At 39.9% G+C, this 27,287-nt stretch overlaps 2 protein-coding genes across 2 annotated transcripts; both read left to right on the top strand.

The window, feature by feature from the left end:
* Window positions 1-1,758: 1,758 nt before the first annotated feature.
* On the top strand, window positions 1,759-19,515 carry LOC114220280 (oocyte-secreted protein 2-like). Its single transcript, XM_088017475.1, has 5 exons — window positions 1,759-1,834; window positions 5,916-6,094; window positions 7,136-7,239; window positions 8,956-9,127; window positions 19,354-19,515. Exons 1-5 carry the CDS (start codon window positions 1,759-1,761, stop codon window positions 19,513-19,515), a joined length of 693 nt encoding a protein of 230 aa, XP_087873601.1.
* LOC114220279 (membrane-spanning 4-domains subfamily A member 3-like) lies at window positions 19,431-27,287 on the top strand. Its single transcript, XM_088017474.1, has 5 exons — window positions 19,431-19,583; window positions 20,198-20,331; window positions 23,420-23,476; window positions 25,808-25,966; window positions 27,216-27,287. Exons 4-5 carry the CDS (start codon window positions 25,826-25,828, stop codon window positions 27,285-27,287), a joined length of 213 nt encoding a protein of 70 aa, XP_087873600.1. The 5' UTR covers window positions 19,431-19,583; window positions 20,198-20,331; window positions 23,420-23,476; window positions 25,808-25,825.

Genomic DNA, 27,287 nt, shown 5'->3' with positions numbered 1-27,287 from the left:
ATGATTCCAGAGGTTAGGCTCCTTACCAGTGGACTCTGATGCCTTCTGGAACAATACTAGATGTTTATATTGGAATGATTTAAAATTATATTTCTTAAAGATTTATTTATTTGAGAGAGAGAGGGAGAGAGAAAGCATAAGCAGGGAGAGGGGCATAGGGAGAAGCAGACCCCCTGCTGAGCAGGGAGCCCAATTCAGGGCTCCATCCCAGGACCCCGAGATCATGACCTGAGCAGAAGGCAGACACTTAACAGAACGAACCACCCAGGCAGCCCTGGCATGATTTAAAAGATAAATGTAAAGATTATGAATTTTATTTTATTTATTTTTTAAAGATTTTATTTATTTATTTGACAGAGAGAGACACAGCGAGAGAGGGAACACAAGCAGGGGGAGTGGGAGAGGGAGAAGCAGGCTCCCCGCCCAGCAAGGAGCCCGATGTGGGACTCGATCCCAGGACCCCGGGTATCATGACCTGAGCTGAAGGCAGACGCTTAATGACTGAGCCACCCAGGTGCCCCGCTTATGGATTTTAGATCATAGAAATGTTAACATCATGAAAAGGTAAAAAAGAAAATGAAAGACAAAAAAAAAAAAAATAACATGTGGACTTGTCTTTGTCTTTCTTCAACTCTTTTCCTTTTTGTGGCTGGTGGCTGGGTTCTCCAGCTTTCCAGATGCAGACCGAACACCATGCGGGTCACGACTTAAGGGATCTCCTTGTCCCTGAGAGAATGGGATGTTGGGAACAAAAGTCCTTTTCATGACATATAAGGAAGCCCTGTTCATGTACTTATATGACAGCAGATTGTAACATTGAGAATATAATTTAGTTGTCAGGAAAACCAATAATAGGCCTTCAATTCAGATGCTTGGAATTTTTTTTACTGTGAACCTTGATTTCCAAGTTCGCTTTAAAATTACACCATCACATTCTTGTCACAACTGGCATTTTTAGAAAATGCAATAAAAATGCTTAGCTGGAACTTTTATTCTGAGTACTGGATTGAAAATATCTATTACGCATGAATAATTATATATACATATGCATATACATATAAACACAAGGGGACAAAATATATGATGACATATATATGTTTCTCTTCTGAGGAATCTTCCCAGCATGAAAAAATTACTGTTCTCTTGTGTTATAAGCAAATACTTTTAAGGCTTGACCTCATTAAAGTAACTAAAACATTAATTTATGGAAGAATCGGCAAAGATGGATTTGTGGATTTACTTGATGCCAAGAGAGACGGTTTTCTTTAGGTCCCTGTCTCCTCCTGGGGTTTTTTGTTTCTGGTCAAGTCCCTTTAGTTATCTCTGCTGCTATTCTTCAGCCAAACCCAAAGAAATGAATAAATAAACGTCTTTGGATTTCACATGTATTTGATTTAGCCTGTTCTGCTTATTAGAAGGACACCTGAAAAAAAAATCACCTAGTGGAATCAGGTTCCTACAACTGAGCATTTATTGGCAGTGTTGTGGGCCATGCCAGCCTCCCAGGCCATCTCAACAGGCCTCATGCAGGCACCCTCATCAAACAGCACTCTTTGCCTGATATGTTTCTTGGAGATTCAGCGTTTGGGGAATCCGGAGAGCTGCAGATTTTAGGTGGCTGACACTGCGCGAACGCCCCATGGGCTCTCTAAATCAGTAGGAAAATGAAGGCAGCTGAGAGTGGGATGCCATATAAATTCACTTACGGCCGGCCCCACTTCCTGTTTCCTGAGGAGTGCTGGCTGGGGGTCTGCTCAGATGAAGGTCTCTGTGGCTTTAGGGGTCTGGACGCTCCTTGCTGCCTTGATTTGGCCTTGCACCGAGAGCATCTATGGTAAATGGCCAGTTCTGGAGAACACTTCCTTGGAAGGGTTATGATCACTTTCCATGCAGGGACTGTCCTCTGGAAGAGATTGGATCTTACAATTAGGTAGAAGAGAAATACTTTTGGGTCAAGAAGAGTCGAGTCAATATACTGAGGTCATCTGGGGTGGGGGGCCCAGGGCACTGGGACCATCTGTGGTGGGGGACTCAAGGGCATTGGGACCATTTGGGGTTGGGGGGCGCAGGGTGTCAGGGCCATCTGGGCTCAGGGTAGGAGGGCATTGATGCCTGGCTGTGATCCACGGTGCTGGGGTCCAAGGAAGATTCTACTTCAGCCAATTTGTGTAGCAGCTACAGGTGCTCCTCAGGCTTTCCCTCAAATAATTTCTCAACTTCTTGAGACATGGCCTCATAATGTCAGACTGAAATGACTCTAATGTAGTATGAAAAAAATGAAACCAGAAACCCAGACTTCCTGTAGGTCCATGTCCACTTACCTTTTGACTATCTTTAAACTCTCTTTTTTTCCTTTGGGAAGGATCTTCCTGAGAATCTTATCTAGGTGATGCTAGGATAATATTTCAAACACATGGAGCAATTTGGAGCTTACTATCACTGAGGTAAAACACCTGCCTTCTCCAATGCCACTTTCCCCCCAAAACCTCTCCCTGAATTTTCTTACTTTCTTGATGATTTCTTTGTAAAGAACAAAAACTTACAGGCTTAAGTAGTTGGAATCTCTCGCTTGTGACATATGAATATATTTTCACGCTGGGAAGATTTCGATCCTCCAAAGCATTTAAGAATATCCTGAATGCCAAGATCTCCTGGTTCTGTTACTGTTTTGGGAGCTTTCCTAGTCAAGGTTTGAACCTCTAGCTACTCTTTTCATTGTGTGTTCCTGACTTTCTATGATTAATTTGTAATGGATGTATAAGTGAGCGCCACTCCTACAGGAAAGAAGATAATAGACAATTAGTCCCTCTGGCTTTGCTCAGAGTCATGTTAGACTTATTTGTGAGAAGTAGGAGATACAAAATATTGAGGGCAGATGGTCATTTTTAAAGACACTTGTTTGACTGTATAAGTGAGCGCCACTCCTACAGGAAAGAAGATAATAGACAATTAGTCCCTCTGGCTTTGCTCAGAGTCATGTTAGACTTATTTGTGAGAAGTAGGAGATACAAAATATTGAGGGCAACTACCTGCTGTCAATTCCTAAACTGATGCAAGATTCATCTACTGAGAGATAATCTACTGAGCTTTGCCGTGGGAAAATCCTCCTCCAGCTCCTAGTATTTCTACAGCTACCACAGAGGGGCAGTTTACTAAGTAAATCTGTGAAGAGAAGATGGTCAAAATCAGTCACGGGTATGGTTTGTGCTTAATGGCACAGGAAATTTAATTTTTAGATGATATGCAAACTCCAGTTATAATGTTTGGTATGTGGTGTATTATTGAGATCGGCATGAATAATGGAAAACATCCATGACAAATTATCCTAATTGCTTTAGGAAGGAAATCTTGCTTCCTGATAATTTTTCTGACCACAGATCTGTTCACATATGTCTTCCAAAGGCAGCCTTTAAGCAAGGCTTTCAACTTGGAGCCCCTGACCAATTTACTCATCACTTTATGTCCTTTCTGCAGGAGACAATGGCTAATCAATCATCATCATACCTGAGCACTACTGAATGTACTTCTGTTGCTTTGCGCCCCCCCCCTCTTTTTTTCCCCTTCTGTCTTTAAAGACGTGCTGGTGGGGGATAGGAGGCACTGATCAGACTTCAGCAGTGACTGAATTACTTATTTATGGATACTGCTTTATTTACTTCCAGGTTTTGTTAGACTCCAAGGAGAGAATTGACATGTAAGTGCTTTGGTTGTGGCTATATTTGGAACACATACAGTAACTAGGAGACCTTTGAGAGTATAGGAAATTCATCTTAAATGTCATCTCAAACCATTGCAGCTTAACTTTCCCGTAACTGGCTAGAATTGGCACCTTGGGTGCATGTTCACTTGAACCTGTTTGGCCCAGTTCCACATAGTGATCTGAGGCTCTGAGCACACTCAAGTCAAATTGCCAGAACTTAATGTTCAACCCGACTGTGAGTCTCCAGTTTCGGTGGCCTTCACTGATTCATGAATAAATTGCATTGCAGTTTTTTAACCAGTTTTTAAAAAATCTAATAATTGGGTATCTACAGAATTCAAGCCCTGTCCAGCCAGCTGTGAGAAGACTGCCATCCTAAAGGTTGGATGGCCAGTCAGACTTTCACTTGGTAAAGGGGAACTGCTGCATGCATGTGGTACTATCAACGAGGACTACAATTCAAATTATATATATTCAACACTTACTGGGTTCTGTGCATCTGTGAATATATAATTTTAAAAAGATTTTATTTATTTCTTAGAGAGAGAGATTGAGAGAACAAGTGGGAGGAGGGGCAGAGGGAGAAGCAGACTCGCCATGGAGCAAAGAGCCTGCCATGGGACTCGATCCCAGGACCCTGGGATCACGACCTGAGCTGAAGGGAGACGCTTAACCAACTGAGTCACCCAGGTGCCCCTGCAGCTGTGAAATAAAGATAACTAAGAAATGAAATCCATGTTTAATACATTTATCCTAGGTTGGATGACAGGTTGTGTTTGAGTTACTTCTATTAATGTCAAAATAGGAAGATAAGATTTAAACCCAATGACTTTCACTTTTGCAGAACATGAGGAGGCTGTATTGGTTGAAATGTAGAGTCATATATTGGGTTTTGATTCTCATGCCTTAGTAACTGTAGGGCAGGTTCTAGCTAAGAATAGTCTCTGTTTGGAAAAAATCTTTTTAAAAAATGCTTATCTCTCCCTGGAACTTTATATCGGTAGATATATATAAGGTTTGTCTTGTCTTTGACTCACTTCTTGGTTGTTTTCAGATCACTTTATATGTATAATATATTTTCCATGTTATATAGAAGTTGATTATATAAATACATTATAATTTATTCCTTCCTTCGGCTGTTGGTCATTAGGCCTGAAGTATTTTTGTTCATTTACATTTATTTTTATTGTTGACATATATTTGCAATTCATTTATTGCAACCATCTTGTTGCTTTTTGTCCTTGTTTGCTTTGTTGTTTTGTCTCTTTCCCCTCCTGCTTTTTCACCTTCTCCTAAATTGTTTGAAATTTTTCTCCTTCATTCTGTTTTGTTCTCTAATTTGGAAGTCTTGTAATCTTATTAGTTTTTTTTCCCCAACTACTAATCATGCCTCTTTAAACACTAAAGCTAATAAATCTGTATTTTCTTTCTGAACAATAGTTTCCCAGACTTCGGGGAAACAAGCTGAGGGTTTTAGAGGGGAGGGGGGCGGGGGGATGGGTGAGCCCCGTGATGGGTATTTCTTTCTCCTTAACTTTGATCATCCTCTAAGAAACTCTGGTTAATATGTCCGTCTGGCGCACTTGGTCAGAATCCAGCACATTTTTACTTCTACAGGATACATTAATCCATTAGAAGTAGTAATGATTCCTAACTGAAGATTTCAATGTAGAGGGTAAGAATAGGTTTTACAGAAAATTTTCACAGAACTTGAGTGGATTTTCTTTCTTCAGATTCTTCCCTCTATGGCTCTGATCATCTCTGGTTCCGGTTGCTGCAGATATGGGTCGTACTCTTCCACTCTTTTTCCTTCTCTCCAAAAAGCATTCCTGGGGATATATCGCTCTTTTTCGAATGCATTGCAATTTACTTCCGTCGCTTATGTGTAGCCCTAGATACATCACCCTCTTTGGGATCTAGTTTCTTTAAGAGGAGGCAGGGGGCTAGAAGATTGTGATTTTCTTATTCTTATGTGTCGATTTTCTTCCCTGTGAAATAATTGAAGTCTAGTTATTTGAGGATATAATGATGAAGATATTTTGGAAACTAATGGTGATGTGAACACCTTATACGTGCTGTTTGTAAAGCCTTGATTATCTTTGTCGGAGAACGGAATACTTTTTATTTAATCACAAAGGGCATAGCTGAATATTCTTTGAATTCTTCCCTGAGATAAATACGTGTCTGATGCTTTCTCCTATGATTCTTTCTGCAGTGAAAGTAAGTTGTTCTGTGGACTGGGTGATGATCTCGGTTAGCCCGTGTGGGTACAGCAGCAATCTGTATATATTTGCTGATGAATTACATCTGGGATCGGGTTGCCCCGTGACTCGGATACAAACATATGCATATGATTTCATATACCCTGTACATGACTGTGGGATCAGGATAAAGGTGAGAATAGTGATTATTTATCAAAATGACTTCTAAATAGTTTTTTAGACCTTTATACCTGGCAATAAAATTGTCTTTTTTGTTTTGTTTTAAAGAACAAATTTTGCTTCTAGTTATCATAACTTATGGGTAGACAACGACACAGTTCCTTTACTTATCATTCACTGGACATTGGGCCGTCTGTGTGCACAGGACCTGAGAACACACATTTCCAGACTGGTTAGGAAACCGATTTTAAGTTGTCCTTAGGCTACGCTTGTATTTCACCAAAGCTTAGCAGACAATTTTAAGTTCCATTTGATACTCCTAGTGGGAAAGGTCACAGTTCCTGGAAAGGCATATATCCTATTCATTGGATCATTTGAGCTGCCTGTGCTCTAGGGATGTGTGTCCATATAAGCAAGTAGATTTTCACTGGGATAAAATCTGTTACTTATTCTTCTGGGCATAAATCTTCAACTGTATTATTATCCTGGAATATTCTCTTTTCATGGAGTCCCATATTTAAAAGTTATATTCATACAACAAAGACATTTTGGGCCAATGACTAATTGTAATAGTCACCCACAAATAAGGTGTTGGCTTTATTAGAAATGAGGAAAAGGAATGAAGCTCTAGAAGGCGGGATGGGTTAGCCCGGTGATGGGTACTAAGGAGGGCACATACTGCATGGAGCCCTGGTGTTATATGCAAGCAATGAACCGTGGAATACTACATCAAACTGATGATGTACTGTATGGTGACTAGCATAACATAATAAAAAAAAATCTTCCATTAATGAATCATAAACATGGCTCTCATTGGCAGTTTAGGTTTGCTCCTATGTACTACTGAGATTTTTTTCCAGGCACAAGAGGTATTTATACGCTCTTACAGATAATACTCCTGTTCTGTCCCAGTGGATTGTCAGAACTTCGTATATACATAAAAGTGACAGTAGTCAACTTTGAGATCTTAAATGTTTTCTACTTCCTACGCAAATGTGTGTATGCCTCCCCTATTATTAGAAGTACCTTCTACTTAAACTTTCTTCTCCCCTAGGTTGTTTCAGAGGATACTCTCCTTTTTCAAACAGAGATGTACTTTAACCCTAGGAATCTACATTGTGACCATCAGAAGATCCCTTTGGAATGTTCTGCCTCTAGGTGAGTCCAATAGACCAGACTTCTTTGGAATGTATCTGCTTCACCTTTACTTAAAGATGCTTCTGGGGAAACATGAACTTTAGACTTGATTCACTCATAAGCATACATCCAAACACGAAATTAGCATTTCTAAAAATACTGAATACTTTTATTTTTAAATGTAATATTCATTTTAGAATCAAAACATACAATCTAATGTAACTAGGTCATTTTGCAGCAACTGAATTACAAAGCAGAATCATTAGATACTGAGTCACCTTAATAAGTGGAAGAATCAAGCCCGATACTAGTTTTCAATGTCTCCTCCTTCATAATACTCTAATACATCTTACAGTTTAATTCCATGTTAATAGAGTAAATGATTAAAAAGAGAACATGAGTTCTTCATTTTAATACTAACTCATGGAAATGCATGAAAGGAAAGGGTTATCAACCTAAGCATTAAATGCACTTTGCTTGCAGTTTTGTGGAACTGAGACATTGAATCCTAAAGGGACCCCACATGAACTTTGAGACCAAGTGGAATGATGTATCCTGAAACACTTTAATATTTACATTCAGTGTTATGAGTTATAAATCTTGTCACTGTAATATTTACATTGAGTGTTATTAGTTACAAATCTTGGAAAAAATGTTATCCTTGTTTCGTATATGGAAATAGTTGACATAAAAAAAAGAAGGTACAGCTCAGAGCAAACGTGTAGTATTTTTGCAGGGGAGAATTTTTTTTTTTTTTTTTAAGTAGACTCCATGTCCAGTGTGGAGCCCAGTGCCGGGCTTGAACTCATGACCCTGAGATCAAGACCTGAGCTGAAGTCAAGAGTCAGATGCTCAAAAGACTGAGCTACCCAGGCACCCCTGGTATTTTTTTTTTTATTGTGGTAAAATACATGTAAGATGAAATTTATCATTTTAACCATTTTTAGGTGTAAAGTTCAGTGCCATTATGTACACTCATATTGTTAAATACTCTTGATACTCTTTTTTTAAATTTTTTATTGTTGTGTTAATCAGCATATATTACATCATTAGTTTTTTCAATAATTTTTTATTGTGTTAATCACCATACATTACATCATTGGTTTTTGATGTGTTCCATGATTCATTGTTTGTGCATAACACCCAGTGCTCCATGCAGAATGTGCCCTCTTTAATACCCATCACCAGGCTAACCCATCTCCCCAACCCCCTCCCCTCTAGAACCCTCAGTTTGTTTTTCAGAGTCCATTGTCTCTCATGGTTCGTCTCCGCCTCTGACTTACTCCCCCTGGCATTTCTGCTTTGATAGTGATTTCTATGTTGTTTGCAGCTCATCTTCCTTAGAAAAAAATGAAAAGTAGGCCAGCAAATATATACAATGAAGTTACCGGTGCATATGTTTTACTGCTGTACACACACACACACACACACACCCTTTACCACCAGTACATTGGATTAAACTTTTGACAGCTTTTACTTACTGTTCTTAGGATTCACTTGTCTGAATCCATTTTACTGGGCACTTGGGTACTTTACTAAAGCAAGCATTTCAAATCCCCTGCTATCCAGAGGGTGTAGGCACTGTGCCACATCCCTAAATCACTGTACTCAAAAGAGCCACAGTGGTACAGTGGTAAAAATAACTTAGACCCAAGTATAGACTCAGAGAGACCAGGTACCATGTATGCCAACAATATCTGCTCCTCTGTGTTTTTGTTTTTTGTTTTTGTTTTTTAGGAAATCGGTGTGGCTTACACCAGTTTCTACAGAAAATGAAACAAAATTGGACCCCAGTCCCTTTATTGCTGACTTTGAGACCACACCGGAAGAACTAGGCTTACTAAGTTCAAGTCAGACGGGTTTCCTCCTCAAGGAGGAATGGAGACTTGGAACTGGTGTCATGAATTTTGTTGGAAAAACTGTTTTTTGTATTAAAAAAAAGTTGGTATAAATCTTTTCTTAGGTATCTTATCCCTAAAAATCCCTAATTCAGTGAAGGTCCTGATTCAGGGAAGGTATATTTTTCATTTTTTTATTCATTAGGGATATAGCTTATTAATTTAATGTTAACTATTAGGTAATTTATACTACCCATTTAAATTTTATTTTCTGTTTTATACGGTAGAACAACATGTTCTCAATGACAATAATTTGATCCAATTGATATGAACCTTTGAGAAATATGTTCTAAATATTTTTTAATAAAAGTAAAGAATAGGGAGAAGTATCTAAATGTGCCAGAGACTTAATTTGTGCAGAGTCTAAAATTTAACATACTCTCAGGACAAAGTCCTTTTGTGTGAAGACACTTTAACTCTTGTGGCTTTCCTAATTAATTGGTAAAGTTAATTCCTAAAAAGAATTCAATGTATATCATATATGATTACTTATTGCAGAAGGAAATTAGATTCATATTCTAGAATTTAAATAAGCACGTTCTTAACTGAAATTTGATGTCAGGTTTTCTGTTCTCTCCCTGATGTGATTTTTCCACACTTGAAATAATTGGTGGATTGAGGTGGTCAAGGGTAGTATCCTCCCATCATAGTATCATCTTCACATAATCACTTATCACCAGCTACCTTGACATCTTTTCCCTAAAGAGGGAGTCTTCCCATGTAATAGACAAAAAAGTCACTCCTGACTTCTGGGATATTTCTTATATCAATTATGAGAATGGAGCTGTGCCATTTGTTATTCAATCGCTTTGTAAATGTATATTTTGGGTGTCACGTGAGCCTGGAATCTGATTTTGCCAAGGTATTTTTCATTAAGCTATTTTCCTTAAATTCTGCTATTATATCATTTTCAAGAAAATGCTGCTTATAGTTGTTTACCTGTCAAAGAATTTAAACATTGTCACAGTGGGCATCTACCTTCGACAGTTAATATAAAGCTAAGAGGTAACACTTCTGTGAGGCTTCACATGTATCAGGTAATGTTACCAGCATGTCATGACAACTTACTTAATTCTAATAACGCCAAAGTTATGTATGAATAGTACACCAATTTTACAGATAAAACATAGGTTAAATCATTGGCCCGCTGTTCTTGAAATTGGTGATCTTTTCTTAGAGGAAAAGCTTCAGCTTTTCACCATTGGGTATGGTGTTCACTATGGGCCTGCTTTATGCAGTCTTTAATATGTGAACGGGCATTCCATCTGGACCTAATCGGCCGACAGTTTTTTATCATGAAAAGATATTGAATTATTTTGGTTAAGGTGTCCCTTAAATAATTGCCAGTCCTTTTTGAAAATCAAAAAATGGAAATAAAATCACAAGGATGTCTCTGTTGTTAAATGTTCCTCTTGTAAGTTTGTAGCAGGTAGTCTGCCCTGATTCTGCAGAGCATTTTAAGTTTTTGTGTATATGTTCATTCTGTTTCATTCTATGTAAGTGACTGAGGGGTGGATTCATCCAGAACATTTACAAAGCCAATATAATGATAGATGTTTTGTTTTTCAGTTTTGCCAGAGACAAAGCTGGACTTGGTATAATTATAGCTCATCAAGTACTTAGTATTGATTAGTTCACATGCTTAAACGCTGCCTATTTTCTTTTTGAAAATACATTACCGCTTTCCCTGGAAAGTGCACAAGGATGCAAGTGACTATAGGAATCTTTTCCTGAGAAGTAGGTTTTAGTGACATGATGGAGTTCCAGATTAATTATAGATAAAAAGAAAAAAAGTTCAACATGCTGAGAATTAGATGCGTAGCTCTTTTAGCTTGATTATGATAGTGTTTACACTTCTATGTATGTTAGCTAAATGTGTAGGACTATACACCCGAAAAAGGAAACTTATTGTATATAAATTTTATTTCAATGAACCTGACATAAAAAAATATGCTAGTCTGGCTACAAGGCACAATAGCTTATCCCATATTAACCTAACTGCATGGAGATACGTTTAATAGTAGATCAGTTAGACTTTTCAACTGGAATTTGTTCTATTAGAAAATGAAAGTTCTTCTGTGAAATATATGCTCTTAAAAGAAAACAAAGTATTGAGAAGCCAATAGAAATTTTGGTGGAGAGATGGAAAGGAGATGGAATCATGAAGTGGTGGGGGCAGGGGGTGGGCAGTAAAGATCCAAAGACGTTTGGACTGAGCCACCCAGGCATCTTCTACTTCAACCACAGCCCAGCTAGTAGTGAGTCCCTCCCTCCCAAATAGCCCATTAAAAGGCCCCAAAATACCTGGTAAAAACCTGTAGGCTGACTCTGAAAAGGAAGCAAGAGTGACTTGGTGGCTCACTCAGAGAGTGACTTACCAAGAAGCCACTGGAAGATGCTCGGAAGGCTCACTTGGCCACTAAGTTGGGGCAGATCCATCAGGGTGGGATCCCTGTAGATGCACTTCACCTGGGGCTTGCTGCAAACTCTGCCACTCTTTCTTGATAGGCCGCGTGGCCGGAAGTCTAACACCATGGTGGGCTGAGGCGCTGACAATGTATCTGGCAATGGTCAGGAATGATCCAAGGGAATAGAGTGGAATTTGTGCCCTAAGTATGGTTTATGAGATTTGGCAGATCAAAATACAAGATGCTCAGTTAAACTTGGATTTCTCATAGCATTATTTTTAGTATAATTATATTCCATGCAATATTTGGGACTTATTTTATTTAAGTGATCAAATATCATACGGTGCATACTTATTTTTTAAATTGTTGTTTTCCTGAAATTCAAATTTAGCTGGGACTTCTGAATTTTGTCTGGAAACCTTAGTCCCAAGGAATCCAGCCTGGGCAAAGCAGTATTCTAGCAGTAGAGAATAGAGGGGAGAGAAGTTCTGGAAGGAAGATGCTCACCAAGGCTCTATCTACTCTAGGTCATTTTCACTGTGGAAAAATAACACTGGAGATGAATTTAAAAACTTGTTCAAGGGCCAAAGGGTTGGCTTGATCAATGTCCAGGGCAGCCTTAAAGAATCGTGTGCTACTGACTGAGGGATCAAAGTGGTCCCACTGAATTAGCCTTGGCAGGTGCCTGGTGTGAACTTGGCAGCTTCTCAGGCAGCCTCTCAAGTGTTGTACCCCCATGTGGACACTAGAGAGAGCAGCCTGGTCAGAAGGAGCCCAGATCTCTGTATTTCAGGCTCCAAGGAAGAGTAAAGGTCTGATTTCCATGCCAGTTGATGAGAGAGGGGACCCCAGGAGACACAAATGAGGGTGGCATTGAGAAGATGCAGGTCTACGAGCCTCCTAAGGCAGAGGGAAGAGCAATCCTTGCCCAGACCAGGGGGTTAGCAGAAAATCGTGTGAGCAAGAACCCCTAGTCCTGTAACAGAAGGGATAGTCTCCTCTGAAGAATACCGTGGGTAGAAGATGAGGCACTTTATACAGTGGCTTTATCCCAGGAAAAAAGGCAAGGACAGGAAGGTCTGCTGCAAAAGCCAAGTGAGCATCAGTCCCCGCACAGAAACCAGGCGCACTGGAAACCAGCACTCTACATCCACTGGAATCAGGGGATACTGCACGCCAGTGGGAGACATGTCTGGGAATCTTGAGAGCAGTTCCTCATAATCATTCTCTCTCTAAATAATTGAAGAGGCTCCCCATTTTTATTCATTTATTTTGAATGCATTGCAAAGACCTAAGTTGCTAAGATGTCTACATGTATTCTATCATTTAATCTTTATATGTACTGTTCTCTAAGGTGGGCACTGGGGTCTTATATTTACAAACGAGACAACTGAAGTCTTAGAGTTTAAGTAACTTCCTTTCAGAGCTCTTCCTCCCCTCTACAGCTCTACATTTAAAACGAGTGTGTTAAAAGGAACTACTTTTTTTTTTTTTTCATTTACTCATGTTTCTCCCTCTCCTTCCCCGAAGGCACTTTCTTGTCCTTCCCTCCTCCTCCTCTCCCTCCCATTCCCTTCCCCAGCTCCCCCTCCTCTTCTGGCTGCTTCTTCAGTATTCCATTTGCAATGGCTCTGGCTAAAGCGAAGCAGGAGGAACATGTTTTTGCTGCCACCCTGTTAGCTATTTCCTCATGATTTACAGTTAGTTTCCCTGTCATCCCTAGCTCCGCAGCATCTGCGGCAGGCTCCGGGGCCTGCCCTGGTCACAGAGCTCCTGCATATTGTTCCTTTTTCCTGACTGCTGGACCTCAGCTCACTCTATATCCAGTGCCCAAGTTCACAGTCTCCCAGAGCTCTCCTTGGGTCATCACACCCGGCCCTCTTTCGTTCTTTTGTGTGACCAAGTTCCCACCTCTGCTCCAGTTTCTAGAACTAGAACCTCACACAGTTTGTTGGGAACATTCTCCTCTTTCTCATAGACTTCCCTTTCCAGGCCTTCCTCACCGGCCCTGCCCTGTGAACTTCCTAAAAATTGCAGTTTGAATCTTCATATGTTATTTATTTCCTTACTGTCTCTTGACTCTGATCGTTCCATCACCTACTTAAGGACACTTATTTCGGATGATTATGTCATGTTAAGCTTAAGAATGAAACTGCAGAAATGGGTTTATTTGAGAATAGTAGAGAATTACAATTTGAGAAAAGCAAACTAAAGCAAACCACAGCCAAGTCAGGAGAACAGAGCGAGGACTGCTCTTTTATAGAGGAAGGTGGGAGGCGCTGGGGAGGGCTGTTATAAACACAAAGTCCATTGGACTGAACAGGGAATTCCAAGTATAGGGGCTCCTCAGCGTCTGAGTTGTGACTGTCTCTCATTGGCTGGGCTGTTGCTAGAGAAGCACCTTTCTTCCTTGTACTGGGTAGCAACGTAGGTAAAGTAGCTTGAGAACCTAGGTCTCTTCCTATGGGGTCTGCAATCCCTGAGAAGTGGTAGGGTGTGAGAGCTCCCCGCTTTGGCCTCCCAACACCATTTTATTTTAAAGATTAATTGTTAGTTTATTTATTTCAGAGAGATAGAGCATGAGAGAGAGTGAGCACAAGCAGGGATGAAGGGCAGAGGGACAGGGAGAAGCAGGCTCCCCACTGAGCAGGGAGCCTGACTTGGGGCTGGATCCCAGGACCCTGAGATCGGGACCTGAGCCAAAGGCAGATGGTTCACCAACTGAGCCACCCAGGCACCTTTTTCCAACACCATTTTAAACAAGGTTTCTTTTTATTCATTTTCACAATAATTCATCTTCTAAGCTGGGACACCTCTGAAAGTGGAGGGAGGTGTTATTAAAATCCCACTGGGGGTAACAGGCATCATTCTGACCTCACCCTACCCAGAGCCTGAGGTTTGCACACAGCTTGGCCAGGTACTGGCTAATGTTAGGAAAGCTGGTCATTAACATTTCCATGCCATAGTCTTCTTTTCTATGAAATTGGGCTAACAGTTGCACCTCGGTCTGGAGTTAGCATGAGGAGGAAGTGGGGCAAGGCATGTAAAGCATTTAGAGTGATGACTGCTACATGGTAATCATTTAATGTATTTAAACAACAATTTTTTAAAAAGATTTTTATTTATTTATTTGACAGAGAGAGACACACTGAGAGAGGGAACACAAGCAAGGGGAGTGGGAGAGGGAGAAGCAGGCTTCCCGCTGAGCAGGGAGCCGGATACGGGGCTTGATCCCAGGACCCTGGGATCATGACCTGAGCCGAAGGCAGACACTTAACTGACTGAGCCAACCAGGCACCCCTTTAAACAACAATTTGCATAATTTTTGTATCTATAATGTTGGCAACTTAACTAGCCTTTCTAAGCCTGTAAGAATCGAATGTGATGATGCATGTGACCCCTCTCCCTCGTCCAGACATTGCTCTTACTGACTTCGTTCTTTGTTCTTCGAAATAACTGTTCAATCCCCATCCTTCAATGCTTTCTCACCCATCTACCTATATTTTCTGCTTGTATTTCTTGTTCCAACAACGCGTTGGGCAATGTCTGAAAGCCAAAAGACAGTTACTCCTGCTGCCGGTTTCCTAATCTACGGTAAGCCTTCGGGAAGCGTAGTGAAATCAGAGTGGTCTCAGAGGCAAATGTGGTTAGTACACTCTCCAGCCAGCACATTTTCACCAACTCCTCTAAAGTGTTGTACAAGGCAAAGGTACATGAAGCCCGAGTCAGAAGAGGCTGCAGTTTTCCAGAAAAGACATTATAGCAATCATTATCGAGTGTCTCCTGCTCAGCTTCAGAGGTAAGACGTCTTCCAAGGCCTGAAGTCTCCAAGGTAAACCCTCTAGATTCCCTCTTCAGAGAACACCTCCTTTTTTATTATCTGATAGCCATGCCACCCAGTGGGCCATGAGGATGTCTGCATGGTTGCTATGTAGAGATTTGGAACTTTAGCTAAGAGCATGGCTTCCCTTTAGAATTTGATTGTTCCCCTGGTCCCAAAATGTCAGACATAATTATATCATTATATGTTAGGTAAAAAAAATGTTAGACATAATTATATAGTTATTTCTTTGGGAAGAGGTGGACATGCACACGCACACACACCCCTGAGATATATTAAATCCAAGGGGCTGCCTCCAAATTTGGCTGCCAGCTGTGGGAATGGGATGGTCTGGGCACAACAGAGGTGTGGGATTTAGTGAGTGAGTTTCTGGATGAGCTCAGAGGGATAGTAATGATACCCTAGAGCCAGATCACTAGATTCTGATCCCTGTCTCCTCACTTGTTGGCTGTGTGTTTCTTTGGGAATTGACTTAACCTGCTGCTGCTCCACCTTCCTATCTGTAAAATGGAAAGGATCGTGAGAGTAGTACCTATTCATATGGATGCGTAAGAGATAAATTGGTTAAATGAGTAAAACACTGTGCTTGACACACAGTAAAAACCAGATGGGTGAACTTAACTGGGGTTCTCAGGAAATCTACACTTCTCCCATTTAGAAAATAGAAAGCTAAATTGAGCAAATTATTGAACATAATTTATTTTGCCTGAAGGCTGAAAATTCTCCCTGATATTTATAGTGATTTTAAAAAGTCAAATGAAATGATGTGGTTAGAATAGATTTCCTCACTCCAGAAGTAGTCTGGAGTTTCTCTGTATGAGAGGCTCCAATCCTTGCAAACATATTTTCAATAAGGCATGTCTCCCAACAGGCTGGACCAAAAATTTATTTATTTATTAAGCATGTATTCACTGAGTGTCCAGTGTGTGGCAGACACGGACCCAGGCACTAGAGTTACCACGTTGGGAAGACAGCAGATACAGCCGAGCATCCAGTCAGTTGAGGCTCAGAAGGGTAAACAGTAGGAAAAGGGAAGCAGAGGACATTCTTGATAACAGGGAGCTTCCTCCAGACTTGGCCAGGACTGAAGAGGGCTTCCTTCGCGAGAAGTGTGGATGTGGGCAGAGAGTCAGTCTGGGAGAAGAGCAGGAATTATCTAGGTGGAGCTTGAGGGGCAACATGTTCAGGAAGGCAGGATTAATACTGAGAAGGAGGGTTTGAGACTTTTGAGAGCTTGATGCTTGGGAGATTAAAAGAAATAAACCATGGCTGGATGGAGCTATGGGCTAGGGAGGGGGAGGCATGAAGCTGGAGAAAGATCATGAAGGAGCACCATTCCCCACGTTACGTACATTTTAGTGCAGAAGGTATCTTATCTAAAATATGTACTTATTTCCCAGCGGGCTTGGTTGGCTCACTCAGTGGAGCATGGGACTCTTGATCTTTGGGTTGTGAGTTCAAGCCCCACATTGGGTGTGGAGATTACTTAAAAAAATAAAATCTTCAAATATATATATATACACACACACACATTTCCCAATGGAGAAATTTTATTTTATTTCATTTTATTTTATTTTTAAAAGATTTTATTTATTTATTAGAGAGAGAGAGAGAGCACAAGCAGGAGGAGCAGCAGGTAGAGGGGAGAGGGAGAAGCATGCTCCCCCCTGAGCAGGGAGCCCCATGCAGGGCTCAATCCCAGGACCCTGAGATCATGACCTGAGCCGAAGGCAACACTTAACCGACTGAGCTACCCAGGGGCCCCCCCAATAAATTTTAAGTTTGAGCTTTGCAAGGTGATGTTCCAAATAGATAAGAGGGATGTGAAGAAGATTATTCTACATTTAGACATTCTTATTGTACATCCTGATGAGGATTACGTTAGGCATTCATTAAAATGGAGTTTGCTGTAAACTTTTTGATCTTTTCTCATTCTGGGATTCCATGCATAGTATTGAACATGGAAGTAAGGGCACCTTGTCATTTCGCATTTTTCAGTGTTTAAATAGAGCATGTACCTAAATGTTAGCATGAAAATCAGTCTTGGCAGGAAACTGATGAGAGGTAAAATAGCAATTACCAATGTGATAAAGTGAAGGTTAGAATGTATTCTGACTTTCACCTTCTTTGTGCCTTAGTGATTAAAGAAGCGTGTCATATACCCACTATGATAGAGAACTAGAAATGTAAACGTTATCCTGGAAGGATGCAGTATGGATTTACTTTGACAAACATGAGTGAAATTATTGGAAAAATAGATCTGCTATACAATTTCTGACAAAAAGTAGAAATTAAGATACTCTTCTAAACTCAAGGCCAGTAGTTTTGGCAGAATTCAGCAGTATGTGATAGATTTGTAGTTAATCCCCTGCTTTCTACCTCATCAATTGTAAAAGCAGATAAGCATTTTGCAATCACTTTGTGTTGGAGGACACCATTGTTAACCTTGAAGATCAAACTCAGTTATTTTACTAGCAAAAATGGGTTTATTCAGGAAGAGCAGAGAATTGCAGTTTGGGACAGGCAAGCTACAACGAAATCATACGCAAGTCCAGAAACAAAAAGGAGGAACTGCTTTTTATATAGAGGGAAAGAAGGGAATTGGGAGTTACTGTTAAAAACAAAAAGTCCATTGCAGCAAACTGGGGTTCGAAGTAGGGTAGTTTTTCATGGGTGAGTTGTAACAGTCTCTCATTGGCTGGACTGATCCTTGCTGGGGTAGTAAAGTAGGGTTGACTTGGAAGATGCCAGCAGCTTTTCTTCCTCTTGGGCCTACAACTCAGGAGGAGTGGTAGGGCATGAGAGCCCCCCATTTTGGTCTCCTGACTCCATTCGAAATAAGGTTTCCCTTTATCAGTTTTTATACTATGAAGTTATATTGTCCAAGATTGAACATACTGTGTATATTTTAGTGATACGTATTTTTTTAAAAGATTTTATTTATTTATTTGAGAGAGAGTGAGAGCATGAGAGGGGGGAGGGTCAGAGGGAGAAGCAGACTCCCTGCTGAGGGACTCAATCCCGGGACTCCGGGATCATGACCTGAGCCAAAGGCAATCGCTTAACCCACTGAGCCACCCAGGCACCCTAGTAATACATATTTTTTAGGTGTAATGATTGAGGTGGTTGTTTGGTGACCCTTATATGTGATACACTAAGTACTTTTTGACACAAGGTAGACTGTTAGTTAAAGCCAACATTTACCAACTGTTTGTTAGGTTAGGGACTTCATACCTTATCAAAGTTGCCCCTTGCAATGTTAATATGAAATTAAAATTATTTCCATTTACATATGTGAACACTGAGGTTCCCATTACTAGATCACTCAACTAGTAAGTGACCAAATTCAGACTTAAACTTGGCTCTTCCATGGTGAGTAAACTCTACCCACTGCTATATAGCTGCCCAGAAGGTTATCTTCCATACAGTAGTATACAGCATAACGATTTAAAGAAAATGTTGGACCTTAAAGTAGAATGTCTCTAGTAGAGCTGATTCACTTACGAGCTGTGTAAATTTGGGTAAGTTGTTTAGCCTCTCTATGCCTCAATTTTCTCATCTTTAAAGTGGGAATAATATTGCAACATAGACTGTGGGGAGCATTAAATATGTTCACACATTCGCAGCAACCAGACAGTGTTTGGCATGTAGAAGTAAGTACTCAATAAATTATACTTATTATTATTATAGGAATATGACCGAAGTCATCTCCCTCACCTGAGTTCAGAGCTCAGTGAAACCATCTGTCTCGTTGTCTAGGATTGATTTGAAGAGAGAGGGGGGCTATGTAATAATGTATATGTGCATATAAAAATGAGAAGGGGATCACTCTTCACTGTTTCAAAGTTAAATGAGGCACCCAGACTTACTACAATAGTCTGATGATTACTACTCCAAGACGAAATGAAATTCAACCATGTAAACTGTTGCTCCGTTTGTGAAGTCATTTTGATGTACGGACAGAATTGAACCCTTCTGTTGCACTCAGAAAATATTAGCTAGTGGCAAAGGGGAAAACGCCAGACCTTTGGACTTCTTTTCTGTGACAGCCGTCAATAACCCCAGATGGCCCCCCAAGAAGTTGGTAATGCAGAACCTGGGAAAGCCTCAGCAGGTTGTCCCCCAGCAAGCCAGGCGGAATCAGTGTTGATAGATAACTCTGTCTACCAGCCCACTGATGAATTGCAAAATCACCAGAAGAAACTACAAGCCCTTGGGGTATTTCAACCTTAGTTTAAAAATTAGAAAAATTTTGGATTTTTTTTTTTCTACTAATTGGAAGAAAATAAGTGTGTAGAAAACCTTGTTTATCCCCTTAAGGAAGAATCTGAGTTATTCATCACTGAGTCAATAATGTGCTTCTTTAAGAAAAGACTGGGGCCTATTTTAGGCCTGGGGAGTAGGAAACAACCTATCAACATTGGAGAATGGACTCCAATCTGACCACCACATCAGGAGGCTGAGTTCTTATGAACTCATATTCCGTATTTTAAATTTAAAAATTGCGTTATGGCCCTAAAGTATGCTAGGAAGATATCTGACCCCATCTGTGTTACCAGCCATGTTGCCTCTACTCTTCTGCCACTTTCTGGAAGGTGTTTGTGAGAATGAACAGGAGCAGGGGGAGAGGGGGAGATGACGGGCTGCCCCTGGGATCGGTGGGGATAGCACGGGATGAAAACCTCCCAGGGTAAGTCAGGCTTGACTTTATAATCATTTCAAGCACTGATATCTCCTTTCTGAAGAAAATTAAAATTGTCTCTTCTCCACTTACACTAGTATATGACCATTAGTTGCACACACACACACACACACACACCCACTTCTTACAGGCCATCCAGATCCTGAATGGAGCAACGATTCTGGTCCTGGGTGTTTTTCTAGGTTCTTTACAAAACCTATTCCATCTCTTCAGTCAGTTTTTCTTTATCTTCTACAAGCCTATCCACTGTGGGGTCCTATATTTGTGAGTATTCATACTCCCCCTGACCAGAGTTCACTGCTTAAATACCACTGCTAGAAGACTGCTAGAAGTGTGTTTGATTACTATAGTGTCGTTCTTAGGTGATTTGAAGATTGCCTGCTGTGGTTTTGATTTGTAATTCTTTACACATATTTTAAAAACAAAGTGCCTGTGAATAGTGCAAGACTGTTGAATCACAGATCTGTACCTCTGAAACAAGTAATACAATATATGTTAAAAAAATAAATAGAAGAAGATAGCAGGAGGGGAAGAATGAAGGGAGGGAAATCGGAGAGGGAGACGAACCATGAGAGACGATGGACTCTGAAAAAGAAACTGAGGGTTCTAGAGGGGAGGGGGTTGGGGGGATGGGTTAGCCCACTGATGGGTATTGAAGAGGGCACGTATTGCATGGAGCACTGGGTGTTATGACCAAACAATGAATCATGGAACACTACATCAAAAACTAATGATGTAATGTATGGTGATTAACATAATAAAAAAAGTAAAAAACAAACAAACAAACAAAAAAACTAAGTGCCTTTCTGATTAAGAGAAGTCATATTTGCTGAGTACAACTTAAGTCCCAAACACTGAGTTAATGCATTCATGTATTAAACCCAGGTATTATGTTTATGGATACTAAGAAAATCAAATGAAAACTGAGTATTGGTGAATTGTATCGTGTAGCCAAGAGAAGCCTGCTTTGGGACATAAGAGATTTGCCTGCTGATTACAGTCTGGAAATCAGAAGACTGATTTCCCCTATCTGGGTCAAAATGTAATCAATAAAATAAGCTTTGGTCTTAGGTGATCTTAAAATTTATTTATTTAGCTTTGTTATTTGATTATCACCTACCTGATGGTTTACTTTTTAAAAAGGTGACTAGTAGGAAGTGTTTGTTAATTAGGCAGGACTTGTTTTGTTTGTAGATTCTGGTGTTAGAACTTTTGAGAATTTATATGTGTTTGGTCTCAGACAAAGATGCTACCATGACATAGCAAAGATGGGAAAGTTTAGTTGAAAATAGTAAATGGAACATGTAATTGGCAAATGAAGAAGAAAGAAACTTATAGTAAATCTTGGGCTCTGATTTATTCAAGCTTTGATTTTTTTTCAAAATCATTGACCTTCAGCTGTCCTTTAAAACAAAATGGCTCATCATCTGGCCAAAATTTCTTGACCCAAAACAGATCTCATATTTTGACAAAAGATTATATTCAGTTTCTGGATATAGTCTAACACATGTAATTTAGATTTAACATTCCTGAAATGTTTACGTAGTTAATATGACCGTTTAGATGACCTAGTTAGAATCTGGATTTTTTTCTAGAAAACCGGGAATACACATTTTCTCTGCATCGTGAATCCTCACTATCTAAATGGGAAATTTCCATGTTGTAGAAAAGAGAACCATGAAGGGTTTCAGTTATTCAATTGGAAAAGAGTATTCTTTTCTCAGAAAGCTGAGGTCAGTTTGTGAAAAAAAGTGGTCAGGGAACCAGAGCTCACTCTTTTAAGGCATCCTCAAGACTAAGATTCGAATCTGACCGTTGAATTCCCATTGCCGGAAGCTTTTCTCTGGCTCTGTATAACCGATGGAGCAAAGTCTAAGATCCATGACATGGAACAAAGCCTTTGCTATCTGGTCTTACATGCAACTGTACCGTAGTCTTCCTCCCCTTCCTTCTGTATACATGCCCTGCTATATATACAACAATCTTCCTCTTACTAATCCTTATTAAACCGTGTGACTTTAGAAAAGATATTTAAGCTCTTACCCTTCAGTTTCCTAGGTTAGTAGAGATAATATGAGGACCTTATCTTTGGGTCACTATGAAATTAAAAGGAAAACAAATATGAAAACCTTAGCTATTATTAATAATATGAGGGCTTTGTGTATGCTGGGCCCATATCTAGGACCTTGCCATGTATTATTTTATTTTATCACCATATAGCAATAAGGTCAGTGACATTAACATGGGGATATGCACATCTCTATTTTACAGGAAAAGAAACACAGGCAAAGAAGGGCATGACACTGCCTCAGGTTATAGGATGAATACAAGCTGAAGACTGCATCAGGACACAGAGCGCAGGCTCTTGGCCATGAAGCTCTAGCGAGCCTGGAGTTTCTTGTGATAACCACTTTGTTATTTGAAGTGGAATTCAAAACCTGTTCCTTCATGTTCAAACAATTCAAGAATTGAATTTGTGTAGCAAGCTTTTGCTTTCCACGATTTTGGCAACTTTGTCTTCAAACCCTAGGAGTGGCTTGGTAAATTGTAAGATTTATGGGGTATAAAACAGAATGAAGTTTTAAGAAAACCATGAACTTGTAGAGAATTCAATATGTCAAATTAGAGTCATGAAAACAATAGCTTATCAAAAATAATCATTTAAAAATTAGTGGATATATCAATATAGACAGATTTGCAGAAGTTCTTTTAGAACATCTAATCCAATAAATCAGACCCTTATCTGAAGCCTGGGTAAGAACATGAGAATAATGTTACATATGCATGTGTATATGAGTAAATATCATTGGGGCGCCTGGGTGGCTCAGTCGTTAAGCATCTGCCTTCAGCTCAGGTCATAATCCCAGGGTCCTGGGATCGAGCCCCGCATCAGGCTCCCTACTCCGCAGGAAGCCTGCTTCTCCCTCTCCCTCTCCCCCTGCTTGTGTTCCCTGTCTCGCTGTGTCCCTCTCTGTCAAATAAATAAATAAAATCTTAAAAACAATAAATATTATTTACATTTACTAAAAATTGAAGCATAAAGATAATTATGTTACATTAAATATATGTATTTATTATATTTTTAAAGTATGTACACTCACATAACCTATAAAAAGCTAGACATAAAACATAATGAAAATATTATATATTTGCTCAAAATTTTAACTAATTTAAAATTTTATTGCTATAACATGATGAATGACATCGAGTATAATTCCACGTGGTAGAATGTGAATTTAAAAAAGAAACTTTGTGCAACCATTGCTAGATAGCTACTAATTGAAGGAGTACAAAGAAAAAATAGTTGAGACTTAGTATTTTCTTATCTGTTTCATTTCCTGTGTTCAAACAGTTCATTGTTTCAGGATCCTTATCTGTTGCAGCTGGGAGAAAACCCACAAGAGTGTTGGTAAGTGGCAGTTCTTCTTGTCTTCCTTTGATCATAGGACTAGAAATGAGTTATTCGTTAATAGCAGGAGAGTAGAGGTTGGTGAATCCAACTGAGACACCGAGTTTCATGTAATGCATAAGAAAATTCTCTTTTCTTAAGGCATTCAGATGGTCAATTATCAGAAAACCATAGAGATTCGAATGATTATTGGGATGGTTACCTTGAATATTTGATGAATCTGAAGCTCAGAAAAAGGCTTCTTGATTTTTTTTGTGTCATGAAACTTGGCCAATTCTAATTACTTTGAGCATACACTTTCCACCACTAATTCTACAACTGAAAGCCAAAAGTTCTATTCCTTTAGTGATTCATTAAACGCTTTACTACGCCCTTGTTCTGTGTTCTATCTGAATCATCTGCCCAGCCACGCAACTTCCCTAGCTCATTCACTCTGCCCCCTCCCTGGATGGCCACCTCGAACACCAATCCCTTTTCTCTCACCTTAATTCTCTATTGATGACCTTGCTTCCTATTCTGAGAAACTCAAATCATTAGAGAAGAACGTTCAGACCCCCACTCTAATATCCACTTCGTGGACCAGATCTGTACCATTTCTCTTTTCATTCTAACCTCTTACAGCAGGTGACCTCGCTATGATTTTCTTCAAAGCCAGTGTCCCTAAACTTGAATACTAGAGTCCTTTCTGGTTTTTTTTTCCCCACCCAAATGCACCACTCCAAATGTCTTTCTGCTAGATCTTTTTAATCAGCCTATAAGCATCCAGTTACTGCTCTAAACAGAAAAAAAATATTTTGACCTTATTGTCTCCTGATAGCTATGTGCACAATTTGCTTTTCCTTCTGTAGCTAAACTCTTTAAATGGATTATCTGTACTGTCTCCAGGTCAGATCTACCCAGTTTCAACTAAACCCATTCCAATAAGGGTTTATTTTCTTCCCTATCCCATCTCCATAATCATTCTGCTTAAGATTACTGAAGACTTCTATGCTGACAACACAAAGATCGATTCCCAGTTCTTATCTAACTTGACTCATGAGCAGCATTTAGCACAGAGTTGGCCACTCCTCCTTCAGTAATTTCTTCACTTGGCCTCTCGAACACTTTGATTAGCTGGTTTTCCTCCTGTCTTTTCAGTGTCTCCTTCTCAATGTCCTTTCCTAGTTCTTTTGCTTCTCTCTGACCTTTGAAGGCTGGGGTGCCCCAGAGGTCAATCCTTTGTCACCTGCCCTACTCATTCCTTTTGTGACCTCATCCATGCTCATGGCTTCAAGTGACATCTGTATGCCTACAACTGTGAAAAAATACTTCCAGCCTCGATCTCCCTCCTGGGCAACAGTCTGGCGGATCTCATGGCTTCCACTTAGAGTTCTAAAAGCCCCAAAATTCTACTCCTAATCTTCCTCGAATCTTCCCCCTCTACTGTCCTCTCCATGTCCACTGATGAGAACTCCCTCCTTCCAGATTCCCAGGCCAAAAACCTGGGAATGACCCCCGATTTTTCATTCTTTGACAATCTTGAATCCAATTTGTCAGCAAATCCTATTGGCCCTATGTTCAAGCTCAACCCAAGTTTGACTGTTCCTCATCCAGTCCACCACCATCTTTCTTAATTGGGCTCCTTGCTTCTACCCTCGGCCCTCTCTAAACCAGTGCCGCTTGAGACACCATTGTTCCCTTTGATATGTTCATCTAATCGTGTTGCCCCTTTGCTCAAAGTCATCCAGTGGCCCTATGTTTTCCTCAGAGTAAGAACCAAAGTTCTTTTCGAGACCTGCAGGGCCCGGTGTGATCCAGCTCTCCTCTTTTTCTCCATCTTCAGTTCCTCATATTGTTGACTTTGGCCACTCCCCTCTAACCATCCACCTTGTGCTCTTGCTTCCCCGAAACATGCCTGCAACACTCTGGCCGGAGGGCTCTGAGCTGTTTCCTTGCCTGCAAGGACTCTCCTCCAGTTACCCTCTTGTGTATCCCACTCGGCTCCTCACTGCCTCTTCCTGGGCAACATTCCTATTAATACCACCATCTCCATTCCCCGCTGGATGTCCAGGTCCTCCTCACTCCACTCCATTAGCCTGCAATACTTAACCGCTTTTAAAAATACTATGTAATTTACCTATTTGTAGGCTCAATTGTTTTCTTTGTCTTTGCTGCTAGAATGTAAGCTCCACGAGAGTATGGATTTTGTTTGTTCATTGATGTGTGCCCAGCATCTAGGATGATGCTGGGTGTGTAAACAACCTTAAATCGATATTTATTTAAATGAATCACCAGCAAAGGAAAGAAGGATGTGCTTCCTGTATTAACTGAAAATTCCTATTCTTTTTTTAGGTGCAAATCGCTTTTGGAATGAGTATTGCCAGCACTGCTCTGGATCTAGTTGGGTTTGTTTTCCTCTCAGTAAATTTGGCAGTTAATAAGCAGTCTTTCAAGAGTTGTGAGTCTTCACAGTCACAGGACTTAGGCATTTTCGTGGGCATCTTTTCAAACGTATGTTTTCAAAAGTTGTGTTTAATTAGAAAATATTTCAAACAATCTAAAATGTTCAGAAGAATAATATATCAGCTATCCTGCGACCTTGATTTGAATCTGGGCTTTGCCACTCATTAGCTCCGTAATGAAAGTCAAGTTAGACAATCTTTCTGTGCTTCAGTTTGCTCACCTTTCAAATGAGGATGGTAATAGTGTCAGTCTCACAGAGTTGGTGTAAGGATTAAACAAGTTAATATTTAATGAACAGTTAAAACAGTGCACATTGTGTTATATTATTAATATTTATTACTACTACTATTATACTCTCCAGAGAGATTAAATTGAAAACCAAATTCTTTCACATCTTCCTTAATAAAACTGACTTGGAAGATTTACAGTGTTCTCTGTGGTCTGGGATCTTCAAATCATGACTCACTTTTGAATTGTGGGGGGTATTTTATTTTTAAAGGGAAGTTCCTTAAGAACCTTTTCAAATGATTTTGTTGTTTGTGTGAGATAATCTCTCTCTTCTGAGGTCCACTTAGAATCAAGGTTTTCCTTCAAATTTGCCTATTTTCTCCATGATGACCTATTTTTACTGACTGACTCCCAGTCCTCCTGTGTGCTGGCATAGAAGTTTGTGCCTCATTTTTTTCTAAATTGTATTTTTAATTTTCTAAGTTTATATTTATATGGGTCTGATTTTTTTTTTTTTTTCCTGTGGGTTTCATAGTATTTTCCCTCTGGAGCAATTTTGTATTTGCTTCTTCAAGGTGCCTCAGTGATTATAGAAGAATCGCTAATCTAGTAATTTTGTGTTTAATATTTCAGCTTAGTGTTTAGTTTCTAGCAATGATGTAAATGCACAAACCCTCTAATGAAGTTCCAGTAATGAAATGGTGGAGGGGTCATTTTTGTCTATTTTCCTGAACTTCCTACTCATCTTCCTAGTTTGCTATGACTCAAATTAGTAAATGTTAATGAGAATATCAGCATTTTACCTCTATGGTTTCTTCACCCATGACTACTTCACGTGGGTTGATAAAGAAATGCAATGTGTCTCTCTCTCCAGGAAAAATATTTCCATGTTTTTAGGGTGACAAAGTGTCTCTTATAGAGTGTTGGTGTGTGTCTATGTCTTAAACCTAATCTATAGTTCACTTTGTTCTGTTTTAAGGGCGGGAGACATTATATTTGGTTTCCTGATGATATTTTTTTCCCTCTGAATGTTTGTACTGGGTTTGACATGAGGAATCATATCCCCTAGGGCCTGATGTCCCTAATGCTGATCCTTACCTTGCTGGAATTATGCGTAAGCATCTCTGTCTCAGCCATGTGA

The sequence above is a fragment of the Eumetopias jubatus genome, unplaced genomic scaffold (assembly GCF_037043125.1).
Source record: "Eumetopias jubatus isolate StellerSeaLion01/CBP00866 unplaced genomic scaffold, mEumJub1_p1.0 scaffold_13, whole genome shotgun sequence".
Lineage (NCBI taxonomy): Eukaryota > Metazoa > Chordata > Mammalia > Carnivora > Otariidae > Eumetopias > Eumetopias jubatus.
Note: the sequence above shows the minus strand (reverse complement) of the source record. Positions and strands in the feature narration are given on the sequence as shown.

Bases quoted from the DNA above. Each gene is read 5' to 3' on its own strand.
- LOC114220280 (XM_088017475.1), top strand. From the start codon at position 1,759: ATGAAGGTCTCTGTGGCTTTAGGGGTCTGGACGCTCCTTGCTGCCTTG. The intron at 1,835-5,915 runs GTAAATGGCCAG...TTCTTTCTGCAG, and splicing joins TTGCACCGAGAGCATCTATG to TGAAAGTAAGTTGTTCTGTG. The intron at 7,240-8,955 runs GTGAGTCCAATA...TTTGTTTTTTAG, and splicing joins TTGGAATGTTCTGCCTCTAG to GAAATCGGTGTGGCTTACAC.
- LOC114220279 (XM_088017474.1), top strand. From the start codon at position 25,826: ATGAGTATTGCCAGCACTGCTCTGGATCTAGTTGGGTTTGTTTTCCTC. The intron at 25,967-27,215 runs GTATGTTTTCAA...CATATCCCCTAG, and splicing joins TCGTGGGCATCTTTTCAAAC to GGCCTGATGTCCCTAATGCT.